Source organism: Schistocerca gregaria, chromosome 8, assembly GCF_023897955.1.
Source record: "Schistocerca gregaria isolate iqSchGreg1 chromosome 8, iqSchGreg1.2, whole genome shotgun sequence".
Taxonomy (NCBI): Eukaryota; Metazoa; Arthropoda; class Insecta; order Orthoptera; family Acrididae; genus Schistocerca; species Schistocerca gregaria.
In genome coordinates this window covers 265,012,032-265,029,012 of record NC_064927.1, presented here as the reverse complement: position 1 = coordinate 265,029,012, position 16,981 = coordinate 265,012,032, and the positions used below count along the sequence as shown (strand labels likewise).

General features: G+C 37.4%; 1 protein-coding gene across 3 annotated transcripts in view; it reads right to left on the bottom strand.

Moving 5' to 3' along the window:
• Nucleotides 1-16,981, bottom strand: part of LOC126284489 (synaptic vesicle 2-related protein) — a 105,633-nt gene that overhangs the window by 32,826 nt on the left and 55,826 nt on the right. For all 3 annotated transcript variants that reach the window (XM_049983451.1, XM_049983450.1, XM_049983452.1), the window contains exon 7: nt 764-889. In XM_049983451.1, the coding sequence (XP_049839408.1) occupies nt 764-889 (126 nt within the window). The remainder of the gene's footprint in view (nt 1-763; nt 890-16,981) is intronic.

Here is a 16,981-nt window from a genome sequence, read left to right as displayed (position 1 = left end):
TTTTAATACCTTTTCTCACAGTAAATTTATGTTACTTTTGTCACGTTACTCCATGTACGTATCTTACCCAGGGCCACTGTCTTATTTCTGCCTAGTCCCTTTTGGGAGGCATATTTTTTCTTTGACAACATAGGTACCCAAGGCAACAAGTATGTTATAACAACAACAATCTTCATAAACACACAATAATCTCACCTCTTATTTATTTCTTTATCCAGTCATAGGCAATCAATACTGTATGGATGTTGTCCAAATGCACATATAAATTTTATGTGAAATCATAAGAACCCCACCCTTTGCATGTATCTGTTTTTCCTGCTTCCACTCGTCTTTCAAAAGCGAAATTTTTAAATCACTACAAGAGTACAAGTATTAACTTCCTAGGAACAATAAGGTTTTCCGTCACTAGTTCTTTATAGACCTACAGCTACAGTTGTTCAGTTACCACAACTGTTGAGGGTAAAAAGCAGTCACTACATGGGGAAGACTTCATATTCATTCTTATGGTAAACTAAGTTAACATGGAATCACCTGAAGGGTGACTGACTTCCAGCAGCTGCACTGTCAACTGTTGCCATACTTCTGATTCAAAGAGCTATGTCATTTACCATTACAGCTTCTGATTTTATAATTCTGACAACTTCATGGCATTTGGTGGATCTCTATTCATTACACATAGGTAATAAATGGGATGAACGAAAAATTATTACTGCTTGTAAAAACCAAGTGTAGAAAATAAAATGTGAGATTAATTTGTACTTACTGGAGTCACACAGGCAAACACTATTACGGGAACTGCAGATAGAGCCAGCAGCCAACGCCAACCAAGTGTTGGCATCACCAGCAGGGCCAAGACAACCTCCAGGCAGGCACCTAATGCCCAGAAACACTGAAAGCATGGAATATAAGACATGTAACGGAAGAATGAAAAAGGTCCATAAAATCTAACAAAAGAAAAAAAAGGCATGTGTTGATAATGAAAGCTTCATACATAAAATAGGGGTGGAAAAATGTCCAGATCAAATAGATAACTCCCTTTAATATCAAATATATTTGTGGCTTGTGGATTTTACAAACACTCACAATTTTACCAGGACTTTCTAGTTGACAAAGTTATTTCTCACTCTTTCATTTTAAAAGTTTAAATTATTCAATTCTATTTTTGATGGTTCCATAAGGAATGCACATTAGGCCATCATTCATTGTGTCACTCGTGTTGCTTGAATCTCTTTATAGAGGAAAATTTTCTGGAGTATGAAACAAGTCAAGTTATACCAAGGAAAAGCAGCTGTTAGTTAATTTAATGCAGTTTCTATCAATGAATGTCTAAGAACTACTTGTGCCTCCTCAAACTAAGAATGACACATGAATGTTGTTATATTTAAATGGTCAAGTGTTTTAAATGTCTGCTGTGTACATCCTATTGCTAGCTTAATACTTACATGACCACACTGATATTTATCACAGAACAGTAGCTAGCACTGTATCACAAGAACAGGTAACTTAACAATGAACACTGCTACGTTCCATGCAGATAAATTTCCAGTCTTTAAATCTAAAAGTTGGGCTAATTTGCAGGAATGATCAATCAGGTATGTTTCAATTTTGTTTTTGTTTTGAATTTATATGTACTCTTTTTTCTTTGTGATTAATGGGAATGCCGTATATTTGTCTTCCATCTCAGCCACAGCTACCATTTATGTAGCAAGATGGCTTTGCTATTTCCTCCTACAGATAGAGGAATGTGGCATTTGGCTGGTGCTTCACACAACACAGTGTTCCAGATTGACACACTGTCTCACAAATGCAAGTACGCGCAGTCTGTGACAATCACTGCAGTACTGGGAGCGCCATAATCACTGTATGCAGCTAGTACTAGCTTCCGTCTGCAAGCCACATGATGCAAGACACCTTCCCGGACAGTCTTTATAGCACACAACCCAGAAGCTTGCCAGCCAGTGTAAGTCACAGCCTGGATATAGATGTTTGACGTCAGAAGTGCTATGAGTATATTTCACTGAATGCAGCATGTGACTTCAGAACTGTGGACATCGTCAGTGCATCCTAAACTGACTGCATCTACGGCTCAAGAACTGTATAGTATTAGTGATTTTCTCTCAGTAGATCACAATGACCACTATGTTGCCTTCACCAGAAAGCTGTTTCTGTTGCTCATATTATTGTGTACTTCTCTGTAGTAATAAAGTTCTGCTTTTATTGGCTACCTGAGCACCTTTCTCTGCTTAAGCTTGCATCTCCTACAATGAGATACTTTAGAGAGCTTGCTGAAGATCTTAGCAGTAGAATACAGAACCCTGCACCAAACAACACATGGATGCCAAGTATAGAAGGAAATTAATTTTCTGTCACATATTCTTCAACAAAACCAATTTTTACTGTCAGTAGCAAGTACATGATTACTAACAAGTAAGTGTGCTGTTTCCAAAATCTTTGGAAAGGCTTGCAAAGTGTGTAACAATTTACTTCCTACAAATTCATAGGTGCTCATTTTTTAGGAATCGCTACTTTCCTGCATTGCCACACTTGTTATATAAGACAACACAGTGAAAGTAAGCAATGTAAGTAAGCACTAAACATTTATTTTCAAGTACACAATTATGTCAAAATGCGCTTTGATTTTAGTTTATCTGTGTTTTGATTACATTTCTGTTACCATTTACACCCAAAAAATTTTCAAGGTGTATCATTTAGCATAATGTCTATTTCTACTACCAGTATGTGACTTTTGTGGGTCTGAAATCACACATGAGTCTTCCTGCTGTGAAGCAGATGTAGATATGGTCACCTTTCATCAGTTTTATGTTCACGGCAGAATTTGCATCTTTTATTGGTATACTGTTGTTAGTAAATTAAAATGTGTAATGACAAATATACAGATATAGTGACAAAATACAACCTGGAAAAAAAGTCATGTATATAATATCGTGGATTTCACTATAACAACATAAAATGGCATGTCTGGCAGAAGTCAGATGTACTACTTAACATGCAAAACTAAATGACAAACATAAATAGACAAGAACAAAAATGAATTTTCATGCCTAATGCACAAATGACCACCATATGTGTATGAAGTGTGCATGCTTATATGAACGTACGTACGTGTGTGTGTGTGGCGGGGGGGGGGGGGGGGGGGTTTGAAGAAGTTTTTGGCCAAAAGCTAAATGTGTAACAGTCTTTTCGTTGTGCCTTATCTGCAACTCAAGATGTCATCTTTACATTGTCTATGCTCAAAATGGTTCAGTTCCAAGATACAACTGCAAGTTGAAATATTTTTCATGTACGCTGTGTAGGGATCAAATTGAATTCTTATATTCTAGTGTAAAGGCACATAGGAGGTTACCAGAGAGGATCCTATAATTTATCTGAACACTTTGACTCAGAGATTAAAAAGAATAAAATTTTACAGGTGGTACAGCCATTTTCATGAAGGACATGAAAACATTAAAGATAACAAACTCTGAACACCTCAACACTTCATCAATTGACAAAATCATGGAAAAAGTGAATAACAATTGTAGAAGTCACTGATTATGTTCACTCATCAATGGGCTCCAAAATGATATTTTTTCATATGTTTTGGATATGAAACACGACAATTAAACTTGTTCAAATATTGTTGAATTTTGAACAAAAATGGCATTGAATGTAAGTTGCTCACAAGTCTCTAGATGAAGTCAACAACAATGCTGAATAAACTAAACATGTTATAACAGTTTATGAAACAAGGAATTTATGGATCTGATGTTGAAATTGAGGCTCAGTCATCACAGTGGAAGCATTCTGGTTCACTAAGAGCAAATAAAGCTCAATAAGGCAGTCTAATGTGAAAGCTATGTGCAATGTGTTCTTAAATGTTACTAGCATAGTACACCATGAGTTCTTGCCACAAGGCTGAACAATCAACACACACACACACACACACACACACACACACACACACACACCTAAATTTGTGGTGAAACAATTCATGGCCTTTGCACCATGATAATGTACCTGTTTGGTATTCACAAAAATAAAGAAAACGTTAACCTTATGTCAGGTGCAGCTGATCAAACATATATGTAAAATTTTTCTGTAATTATTTATGAACAATAGAGAGCAAACATTTCTTTTCATTCTTAATTTCCCTTCTCTGACTCTTTTTCACTGCTGTGTTCTTCAGTATTGGGGTGAATGACATTTGTCGAGACGTGTTGATTGTTCAATTTGTTACAATGTGTCCATTCTCATTTCATTTTAACAGAACATTTATTTGGTTAATGACATGACTTTGAAAGCAATATGAAGCTACTTCAGAATGTAAAATGCATTTTTTTGTATCATTTAACTGTTCCTTACAGCTGTCTGAATATCAAGTATCAAATTGATATACTGCATCTTATTGCATTATTTTAGATGAGTTAACTTGATCATGGCAGGCTACAGTAAGACTTATAGTCTCCTCAACACAAAACATGTTGAGCAAATCCGAAAGCTGTTTGAAGAGCATAATAATGAAGTTCACTAGGATTATGAAGACCTAAGTGGAAACAGGTTGTGATGATTAAGTTCAATTGGAAGATTCATAAACAACTGAAGCAAAGAGTGAAGATGATGCAGTCACTGAGGAAGCCACCATAATTAGATAGGAAGGAATGGTGAGACAAATGAAACGAAGTTCCATTATCACAGAATGTACATTACTGGATCTACAATGTTATCTGAAATGTTCTATATGTACAGTGAAAGCAGCATGAATGCCTTTAAAATACTGGGCTTGCCTCACAGATGACAAAATTTTGTCCACTACAATTCTGTTTACAATTCAGTATACTGGAAGCATCCAAGCTTCAATTCAGTGCGTTAGACACAGAAAACCAGTCTCATGTTTTTAGCTGGTCTTAACAAAAGTAACAGAAACAGCTTGGAGGATCGGTCGGAAACTAATGGGGATGGTATTGAAAAACTTTGTCTCATAAGCAACCTACAACATTCCAAATTCATCACATGGTGAAGTATATTTGACAATTGTGCAATTTGCAATGATATGAGACAGACAAAACAACAGTAATTCATTTTTATATTCGTACAGAACTTTCAGAAACCCTGTGCAAGGTTACTACAAATGACTGAAGCCATTTCACATATTTGCTGTTGCTATATTATTTTATGTACTGACACATGTCTTTGCACACACAAAGAAAAACTGATTTTTTAACATATGTGCCCCTACTGATTCTGCAGATGATATGCTGATAATCAAATTCTTCCAACATATAGCACAGCATGGCCCTGCTAATCTGTTCAAAAGCACTGCTGATACGAACTCGCAGTTTTGTTGGTACTGGAAATGAAAACACTATCATTCACATAACCCCAGACAATAACATAGGGTTAGTTTGGGAGGGTGTGGAGACCCTAACATGAACTGCTGTTTAACAACTCCTCCTTGACTGAACCATCAGTTTCTCGATTTCTTGTTTAAGAATTCACAAACATCATGATAGAAGTGGGGTGGAGCACCACATTTACACATTGTGCATGTTCGTTGTGCCATTCACAAAAAATGTGGCTTCATCACTGAAGATGAGTTTCACACAAAAACCCATTCTCTTCCATAAGCTGTTGCAACTGTGCCAAAAATTCAAAGTGTCTGACTGTCATTGGGAGTCAGTGCTTGCAGCAATTGCAAGTGGTAAGGCTTCAGCTTCAGCCATTTCATTAAGGTCTTTCAAATGGTCAGTTGTGGTATGTTCAGTTCTCTGTTTGCTCTTTTTGTTGATTTCGGTGGGCTACATATGAAACTCTCCTGCACGCAGTCAACAGTTTCTTCACACACTGCAGACATTTCATTCTGAATTGTTGCTGAAATGTTACGGCAGATTGATGTGAATTCATTTGAATCACAACATACACTTTCTTGGCACCTGTCAACATTTTGCCAAACTGCTCACTAGTGCACTTTTGTGGCAGATATCTTAAGTACAGCTGCAGCAGTATAAAACGTTTTGAGTTTTTCTATATGAGTGTTAATGTGGTTGCAATGAATTTATAAAATCGCTTCAATCATTCATAACAACATTGTATTATTAGAGTAAACATTAGACTAGTTGAATAATGAAGAATTAAGTAGAAGGTGCAACTTTGTCATCAATATATACCTAGCAAATCAAACAAATATGGCATCAGAATACATGCCCTTGTGGGTTCCCAGGTTGTTTCACCTACATAATTTGGAAATACACAGTAGATTGCAATCAGAGGGATTACACTACATAAGCAACAATCCTTTGGATTTTGTTCTGTGACTGTCAGAACCTAATTATCACTCAATTTGAAATGTAACAGCAGACAGTTCCTTTAACATTATTGGCATGAGTGAGGAAAAAATCATTCTTTTGTTTGGACAAAGAAAAAAAAAACATGAGATTTCTCTGGAATTTGCTAAGAGTGAAGGACGAGTGAAGGACGAGTTGTCAACAATTAATTTGTTTGCTTCAATAATGACTACTCTAGTTTTCTACGGGCCAGAAAAGGAAGTGAGCCTGACATCAAGCTTGCATGAGAATAATTCAACAGAGGATGACACAGGAGATAAACAGAAGTAAACTATCACAACATTTTATACAGTACCTAAAGTACAGGCAACATTACAGATAACTTCACTGATTTGTACAATGTTGTAAGAAATGTGTACTGTTGACCCATGGCAATGATCAACAGGAGTAGAATCAATACACAAGTAATTTATTTTGGCAACAATGAAAAATGTATCAGAAGGTAAGTATTCCTGAAACAACTGTCTCATGCGTTAGTTTTGGCATATTTGGTTTGAAGAAGTCTGAATATCTCAGGGTTTCATACTGATCTCCAGCAAAGGCTCAAACATTACAAGTCTTTCTGTAAATATATCTGTTATTTAGAATGTGTTGGATTATTGACATTTATCTTTAAAAAACAAGTGAATAAATTATATGATCTATTTGATACTCTGTGCCTGACAGGAGGTTACTGGTCCATTATTTCACAAGCTTAGACAAGATTCATATCACATTGTTGAGAGAGCTAAAAGTTATTCTGAAGACCAGAGTTTCAAAACATTTTGGGAATCAGAAAAGGTGCTGGCATTAAGTACATAATAAATAACGGGGTTATTTTAAACGTGATAACATTGAAGTAAGCAACCAAATAAAATAATTAAAAAAAGTACATTATTTTTTGATATACCTTGTACATACACAAACATGAAATGATATGAAGTAATACATACACAAATATGAAGTGATTCACATGACTATTAGTGTGGTTAGATTAGCTCTAGTCATAATTTAATGTATAGTTTGACTCATTCCGAGTACTCAAAAGTTCAGGTTCATGATGGGATTTAAGCAGTATGACATCTAAGTGGATGAGCGATGGCAGCACAGTCCATGTCCACTCACATATAGGGGCTCAAAAGAAAGGTAAACTGCAATAAAAAATTACAAAGCAATTTTTGTACATAAGGGAAATATTCACTTATGAGCTGCAGTGCAGATGGTGTCACCAATGAAACAAGGAAAGTGATATGAACAGAGAAAATACTATTTGCAGCACCGACAGTAATACTGAAATGGCACCACACACAGATCAGCAAGTGTTAAGATACAGAGAGAAAATAAAATGCAATCTGAGAACAGTGTAATAGTCTAGCACCAATATTTACAGATCTCAACAAGTTTATGCCTACTGATTGTTTAGCACAGGATGCATTGCATCTGATTATGGTTTACAACATTTAGTACAATGTTTACTGATGTGTGAAAAATTGTAAACAATAAGAGAAATTAAATATAATGTGAGTGAGAAGTGGTATAAATAAAAATTACCCCTGAGAAAAATACTTGAAAACTTTAAGTGTAGCTTTATACATAAAACTTTAGGTAGAGCCAAGAGCACATTTTTGATGCATGTACATACAAAACATGCGAATGGTACAGAGGTTAAAGTTAATGATCTGCAAACTTTTTGCCAGCAGAGAGAAATATTAGTTTCTGCCAAAACAATCATTGCATTAATAGCCCATCCTTAACAGAGTCATGAATAAAATTGTAGCAAGTAGATTTGCAGAAGTGAGAGAATTCATGTGGTTCCAAAATAATTTTTAAAAATTCTTTAACATACAAAATAAGAGATAATTTTAGTTTTGTGACTGATGAAGGCATGTTCGAAAGTGGCTATACAACATTGTAAGAACAAAACTTCTCATATTTAGAATATACATAATCTCAGATAAAGGCATAACAGAAATATTCCTGAATGAGATTTTCACTCTGCAGCGGAGTGTGCGCTGATATGAAACTTCCTGGCAGATTAAAACTGTGTGCCCGACCGAGACTCGAACTCGGGACCTTTGCCTTTCGCGGGCAAGTGCTCTACCATCTGAGCTACCGAAGCACGACTTACGCCCGGTACTCACAGCTTTACTTCTGCCAGTACCTCGTCTCGTGGTAGAGCACTTGCCCGCGAAAGGCAAAGGTACCGAGTTCGAGTCTCGGTCGGGCACACAGTTTTAATCTGCCAGGAAGTTTCAGAAATATTCCTGTTTAAACTTCAGAGTATTTTACAGGAACAAACAAATGGGAAAGCGGAGGATGTGTGCTCATGCCAACAGCCAACAGTAAAGCTTCTACATGTCTTAGATACTGTTGCTCTCAGAATTATTATAATACAGTCCTATAAAATTGTTTGTGGAAGCCAAATATGTTATTAGGAAACTATTAAAATCACACACCTACTTGAGCGTGTGTCTTTCACTGTAATTCAAATAAAGGTTGAATCATACAGTGGAGTAAATGGTCTCACCAAAATTTTCTTCACTAAATTGTGACATAAAAAGTCAACCACAATGCCTCTATCTCCAGTCTGCATTAAAAATTCTGTTATATGTAAGAAAGAACAAAATACCATAAGCCAAGATTTTTTTAACAGTAATCTAGATCGTTTAATACGTTTCTTTGAATATAATGACATTTTGGCTACTGCCATCATCAGGTCTGTACTTAAAATTGTTATAAATAAAGAAATATATCAGGTGATCTTGATGACTTTACTCACAAAAATCCCCAATGACTGCAGACTCATTTAGAAAATTTATTTCTTTTATTAATAATGCAAGCACTGGTTGAGACAGGTAGACACACTACATTTTTAGAGGTAAGAATCATGGCAAGCTTTGTTAATAAGTTACATAATCCATACAAGAAGCTATTATGCTTTACTGAAACTTTGCATTAGTTATTATTTACATTGCGCCCAGTTTCAGAAAGCATCATCATCATTTATGCAGCCTAGAAACTAAAAGTGTTACACATAAGAAAATTGGTCATTGTTAAAATCAGAATACCTTAAACCAAGAGTTACTAGTTGACTGTAAGAAATATATTACAATTTGCTGCCAACACCCATTATGTACACAGAAAATGAGCAGAGCATGCTGTTAAGTTCAGCCTCCACCTGATGGCAGCTCCTGAAAGAAAACAAACGAATCTTTTTAGAGCCACATGTACTCTCTCATGAATAACAGCTGATAATGGAACAAACTCACGTCCATGATAATGACTTTTTTTTTGTTGCTAAGCTAGAGAAAGACTGATTGTAGCACATGCAATAAGCACATAAAAACAAATATAGGGACACATGCTTTATAACAAGAATGACATTAAAAGTTCTTGCCCTGGTACTGGGACAACACACACACAAATAAAATTCTTATTGATCTTACAATTAAATTTTTTCTCAAGGCATTTAAGTCTCTTCTTTGTCTATGATAATGATCGAAGCAAAAGAAATGAATTAAAATTTGTGCTGCAGCCGGGACTCGATCCCAGGTCTTCTTGCTATAGAAATTCTAGGCAGAAATGCTAACCATTACAACACCACAGCACTATGGTCATCATTGCTGCACGAACTCCTCAAGTTGAGTGCCCTCCACAGACCCAAGAAGACCTGGGTTCGAATCCCGGCCACAGCACAAATTTTAATTCATTTCTTCTGTGTCAATCATTATCGTAAATAAAATTCTGTCTTTTTTTTTTAAAAACTGGTACATGTTAGGCAATAACGTAAGACAAGTGTGTGCTTAATATGCAAAATATCTTTGTTTGTATGATTTTTTAAAAGTTATGACATATTTCTTTTGTACAAAAGGATAAACTGGGTACTGTGTTACTATATAAGTAATGTTTTTCACAATTTGTAGCAAATAAAAACTCACCCAAAGTTGGTGAATGTTTAAAAGAAGTCTACCATTTCATTTGTCATAGATAAGAGACAATAGGCGGAATTCAAATACACTGAATTCCCTTGAGCATGTCTCACATGATAAATTCCCGAAAGCCACAACCACAGATGAAAACATTGAGGCACTGCATGATATTGCATTGTGGATTAAATGTGTATGAAATATATGATGCCAAAGACATAGGAAGCAAAGAGTAGGGCACATTTTAACTGGAGAATTAATTGCAAGAAAACTTTGTACAAGAAAGGTGCTGCATGTTGAATGCTGACTAACAGCAAATGCAAATACAAATATCTGGACTATTTTTACACAAATCCAACAGACTTTAAGCTTTTTTTCCCTGTGGATGATTTGTAAGTCCATTGCTTCACACCACAAAAATGAAAAGATGAATAAAGCAGTGGGTGGAAGATGGAAAAAAAGGAAGGTGGAGTTGATTTCATCTGTCTGGAAGGTTGCAAGCAGTGTATTTTAAGATACAAATGGGATTCTTCTTACTGGTGTATCTTGCAAACAGTGAACACTACAAATCTACTGGTCCAACTGGACAAAACATATGAGAAGCAGCTTATTTTGAAAAATGGGAAAATATCAAGGAAATGCACCTCCACAAAGCTGCTTTGAGGATCGAAAACTAATTTGGAGCACAAATGGTTGAAATATCCAATCTGTTCACCAGATTTTGCACCTCTAGATTTCCACCTAGTCCTTCACATGACCATCTCCAGAAAATCATACTCCCAGTTACTCAGAAAGATTTTACAGGATGAATGCAACTACAAGGAATGAGTGAAAAATAATGATTTTTAGATTTCAGCTCCATACGTTGGGGAGGAGACTACGAAAGTTTCAAGCTGTCTCAAATCATGTTACGCACTCATATGAAACCATGCCTTCAGTCGTAATCTTATATTTACATACACAATTTAATGATAAATTATTTTTGGGAGTTATGTTTTAATATAATGTTAAATAATGATGTACTATTATGAATTATTAAATATATTAAGGAACTGAAATGCATAAGGAAACCATATTCCAACCAGTAGACTATTCAACATATGTTTTTGAGCCATGCTTTTCAATGGAGAGAGAGAAGCTTATTATATTCCCTACAATATTCAAGTAATTTATAATCATTACTTGTATTCACATTTCAATTGCAGAAGTGATGAAAGGATTACTGATGATAATCCAGAGAATACCGTAAACACAATTATCTGATTTACTTTCAGAGACTCCAGTACTGGCACCATTAGTCAGCAGGCCTTTATTCATCATTCACACATATGGGAAGTTAGAAGTTTGGCTCATCATGCTCTGCTATTTTAGATGGTATGTAAGCATACAGACAACTACTATTCCTATACCATGACTCACTGCTGATTGGAAATCATCTGAAGAATGCGAGAATGGATCTACCTGTACTACAACAAAAGCTGATGCAGTCTGCAAGGCAGACTACTTGAAAATGACAGTAATGATATTTGTGTGCTTGATCCATCTCTAGAGACATCTGTGGCTGGCAATTACAAAGCACGATAGCTGCATTTAGGCACTTGTGTGATGAAAGCAATTTACTTGATTACTACAAATATAACTACAATCCTCTGAGTCTTGGAGACTGAATAAAGACAAATGCAAATTGGGTGTGAAGAAATATAATTCTTAGGATACTTTTTAGCAGAGGATGGATTCATCCTGATAAAGTAAGTGGCATTAATAAACTTAAAACTACTCAAAATAAAAAGCAGCTCTGATGGGTATTAGGGATTGTGAACTGAAAGACCCGTTGCAGTAGTTGCTAAGGAAAGAACCTTAATGGAAATAGGATTTGGCACAACAGCAATCACTTCCCAAAATAAAAGAAAGTCTCACAACATCTCCAGTGCTTTGTTATTATGATGCAAATGAAAATGTAAAAGTTGACAGTTAATGCCAGCCAATAATCTATAGGCACTGTCTTCTCGCAAGGTGAACAACCAGTTGCATATGCTACAAATTCCTTGTCACCAGCACAACAGTTTTATCCAGAAACAGGAAAGAAAGAGGCAATGGCAATTAAATATGCAGTCAAAACGTTCATGAATATATTTATTATTATTATTTTGATCTCTTCCTCATTACAGAGGCTTATCTCCAAAATAATAATTTACTCAGAAATTACAATACAAAGAATAAATGTTCTTAAACTACACTCCTGGAAATGGAAAAAAGAACACATTGACACCGGTGTGTCAGACCCACCATACTTGCTCCGGACACTGTGAGAGGACTGTACAAGCAATGATCACACACACGGCACAGCGGACACACCAGGAACTGCGGTGTTGGCCGTCGAATGGCGCTAGCTGCGCAGCATTTGTGCACCGCCGCCGTCAGTGTCAGCCAGTTTGCCATGGCATACGGAGCTCCATCGCAGTCTTTAACACTGGTAGCATGCCGCGACAGCGTGGACGTGAACCGTGTGTGCAGTTGACGGACTTTGAGCGAGGGCGTATAGTGGGCATGCGGGAGGCCGGGTGGATGTACCGCCGAATTGCTCAACACGTGGGGCGTGAGGTCTCCACAGTACATCAATGTTGTCGCCAGTGGTCGGCGGAAGGTGCACGTGCCCGTCGACCGGGACCGGACCGCAGCGACGCACCGATGCACGCCAAGACCGTAGGATCCTACGCAGTGCCGTAGGGGACCGCACCGCCACTTCCCAGCAAATTAGGGACACTGTTGCTCCTGGGGTATCGGCGAGGACCATTCGCAACCGTCTCCATGAAGCTGGGCTACGGTCCCGCACACCGTTAGGCCGTCTTCCGCTCACGCCCCAATATCGTGCAGCCCGCCTCCAGTGGTGTTGCGACAGGCGTGAATGGAGGGACGAATGGAGACGTGTCGTCTTCAGCGATGAGAGTCGCTTCTGCCTTGGTGCCAATGATGGCCGTATGCGTGTTTGGCGCCATGCAGGTGAGCGCCACAATCAGGACTGCATACGACCGAGGCACACAGGGCCAACACCCGGCATCATGGTGTGGGGGGCGATCTCCTACACTGGCCGTACACCTCTGGTGATCGTCGAGGGGACACTGAATAGTGCACGGTACATCCAAACCGTCATCGAACCCATCGTTCTACCATTCCTAGACTGGCAAGGGAACTTGCTGTTCCAACAGGACAATGCACGTCCGCATGTATCCCATGCCACCCAACGTGCTCTAGAAGGTGTAAGTCAACTACCCTGGCCAGCAAGATCTCCGGATCTGTCCCTCATTGAGCATGTTTGGTACAGGATGAAGCGTCGTCTCACGCGGTCTGCACGTCCAGCACGAACGCTGGTCCAACTGAGGCGCCAGGTGGAAATGGCATGGCAAGCCGTTCCACAGGACTACATCCAGCATCTCTACGATCGTGTCCATAGGAGAATAGCAGCCTGCATTGCTGCGAAAGGTGGATATACACTGTACTAGTGCCGACATTGTGCATGGTCTGCTGCCTGTGTCTATGTGCCTGTGGTTCTGTCAGTGTGATCATGTGATGTATCTGACCCCAAGGAATGTGTCAATAAAGTTTCCCCTTCCTGGGACAATGAATTCACGGTGTTCTTATTTCAATTTCCAGGAGTGTATATTTTCAAAATATTCCTCCAGGTGTTTCGATCTTGTGTGTCCTCTTCCACTGTGCCCATTCTCCTCATTGTGTGCTGTACATTTTGGAGACGTGGTCATAGGTCGTCGTCTTCTTCTTCTCCCCTCCAGTTCCCACTCCAGCATCAATTTTGGTATTCTGGTTTTCTCCATTCATTGTACATGCCCACACGACTGTAATTTCTTCCTATACGTCATACATTCTTTCTTTTATTTCCATTCTCCTTGCTATTTTGGTGTTCCTTATATTTTCTTTCCTGAAGATTCTTGCCAATCTTCTCCAGAAGTCCATCACTAGAGCTTGTAATTTTTTAATGTGCTTCATGTTAATTGTCCCGGTGTCCGCTTCATACAGAACCACACTCGCTATTAAGGATTTGTATATTAATTTTTTAGTTCTGTTCATTACATTCCTGCTCCAGAAGACTGAGTTTAGCATCCCAATGACTTTCCATCCGCTACTAATTCTTTTATTGATTTCTGACTGATTTTCCCTCGATTTCTAAAATGGATCACAAATAACAGAAGGTGTTTATCTTTTTTATTTTCTTTCCTTCAATGTAGAGCTCATCTGAATCATAATTCATGAATATATTTATGACAAAAAATTGATAATTCAAACTGACCACTAACTACTGGAGATAATTTTTTTTTAAATCATTAGAAGGTGACACCTACAAGACAAATGCATTTTTTTTTTTAAATTGCCATATCCTCGTAATGTAATTTATACTGAAGGATTAAGTATACCCCCAACTGATATTCTAAGTAGAGACAGCAAGAAACAAGACGATTATGTAGAAATGGAAGAACTATAAGTACTGATGGCTTTACCTGTACATGAAGAATTCCTGACACGAATGAAGGGAGCTACATTTATGGATACAGAATTACAATTATGCAAGGATTTCCAGATCAAGAAAATGTCACAATAATTGTCACACTTCTAGACCCTTAAAGAAATGCTTAGCTATGTTGAAGGAATTTTCTTCGAAGGACAAAAGATAATTATACCAGCACAATTAAAAATCAATCCTTGAAAGACAGCTTGGCATAGAAAGTTGTTGCAAGAGAACTAGGGAATATGCCATCTGGAAAAATGTTACAAGGCACCAAGAATCACATATCAAGATGTAATAAATCTCAACAGTGTTCAAGAAATGAGGTACCATTATAGTGAAATCCATGCTAAGTTATCTGGGGGCAATAACGTAGCAGATTTCTTTTAGGGGGGATAATAGATAGTTATACTGGATTTTTTTTAAATGTTGTGACATACCAAACAGTACCACTGAAGAAGGTACCTGAAATAGGTAACAGGATCACCTTGTTTGTAATATTGAAGTGCTAATAACAGGTAACGGACCACCCTTCAATTCTAGGTACTTTAAAGATAAGCTAATCGTTTATACCATTCAGCATCAGACTTCAAGTCCTGGATTTCCTAAAGGCGATGGCTTTGCTGATGTTATATTCAAAAAGCAAAAAGTTTACTCTCAAAGTGTTCAATGGATAAAACTCCTCAATTATTTAAATACATCGCAAAGTAAAGTGTTGGGTTAGGCTAATGAGTGAACATTTTGAAGGAAAACCCAATGCACTAGAAGATCTCATTCACAGCCTATAAAACCACAAGTCAGCAAAGAATTTAAAAATTTGAGTTACCAGTAAAAAAGCTATGTAGTTAGACAAATAAAATCTACAATACTCCAGAAACAGGCAAAACAGTTAGCAGACAGTTTGGTCATAGAAACTGCATGCGAAAAGAAGTTTGAAGACTAGCAAATGTTCGGAGATCAGTAGTATTTGAAACATGTACTGGAAGCTGTACAGATAACACTCAGCATGTTCAATAAACAAAGATGTTCATCAAACTGGAATTGGTCATCATCGCTGAAGAGGTCCAATGGAATGAAAGTACCTCACAGTTGAGATGTAAGCCATAAGATTGTTGTCTTCAAATATATCTCTGAACAGTTATGCCAAACAAGGGAGGGTAAAGTGATGATAACGAGGAAATGCATGAAAATTCCAGAACTGCTACTCAATCTAGATATGGCAGAGTTATTAAAAAGCCAGACAGATAAAATCTTCAACAGTTAAGACAGTTTGACTGCCTCCCTCTCCCTCTCCCTCTCCCTCTCCCCCTCCCCCTCTCCCTCTCCCTCTCCCTCTCCCCCTCACACACACACACACACACACACACACACACACACACCACACACACAAACGTAACAGGTAGCAGCTTTTTTTCTGTTCCCTCCACCCCACCCCACCCCACCAAAAAAAGGGGGGGGGGTGAGATTTAATGAGATATACACACTTTGCCCCTGCATTCTATATTCCATGACCAATAAATCAGTCATGTTACAGGTCTTGTCATCCTTGGACAAATTCGTTTATTTTGTTTTATTTGTACTTAATTGTTTCTGCAAAAAAGAAGACACTGAAGATCAGACAACACTCTAGAACAGCCAACATAGTAACAGGTAACCCAGCCTGCGAAACCACATACTTGTTTAAGCAAGAGATATCATCATTGTTATATGAGATGCTGAAAAATCTTTTCTCAAGCAAAAGTTGATGGCAATCAATACAATGATAATATGTTGTTTTTGTCAGTACAATAGAGTTGGTGCAATAAATAGTAATGTGCTTAAACTTCTGAAATTAATATAGTTTTTACACTCAAAATACAGTTTTGTGTTTGAAATTTGACTGTAATACTAACAACTAAGGAATAATGTGGAGGTAGCAGCAGCAGTAGCAGCAATAAATTAAAAGTAACAAGGGCTACATCAGCTATTTATAAACATTTGCAGTTTATTACAATGTATGACTTCATGATTAACTAATATGAAATTAGCCTGAAATATGTAACTCCTTACAGGTTTTCCCCTCTCATATTCCTACTTTGTGTGTAAGTGTATTTCTAATCTTCAGGTGAAAATATTGAAATGGTACATGAAAATAAAAAAATAATTTTCATTGTATTCCTATACACGAAGTCTTTAAATTCTGTTTAATATTAAACTATGCTGCTCTAACATTGTATCTC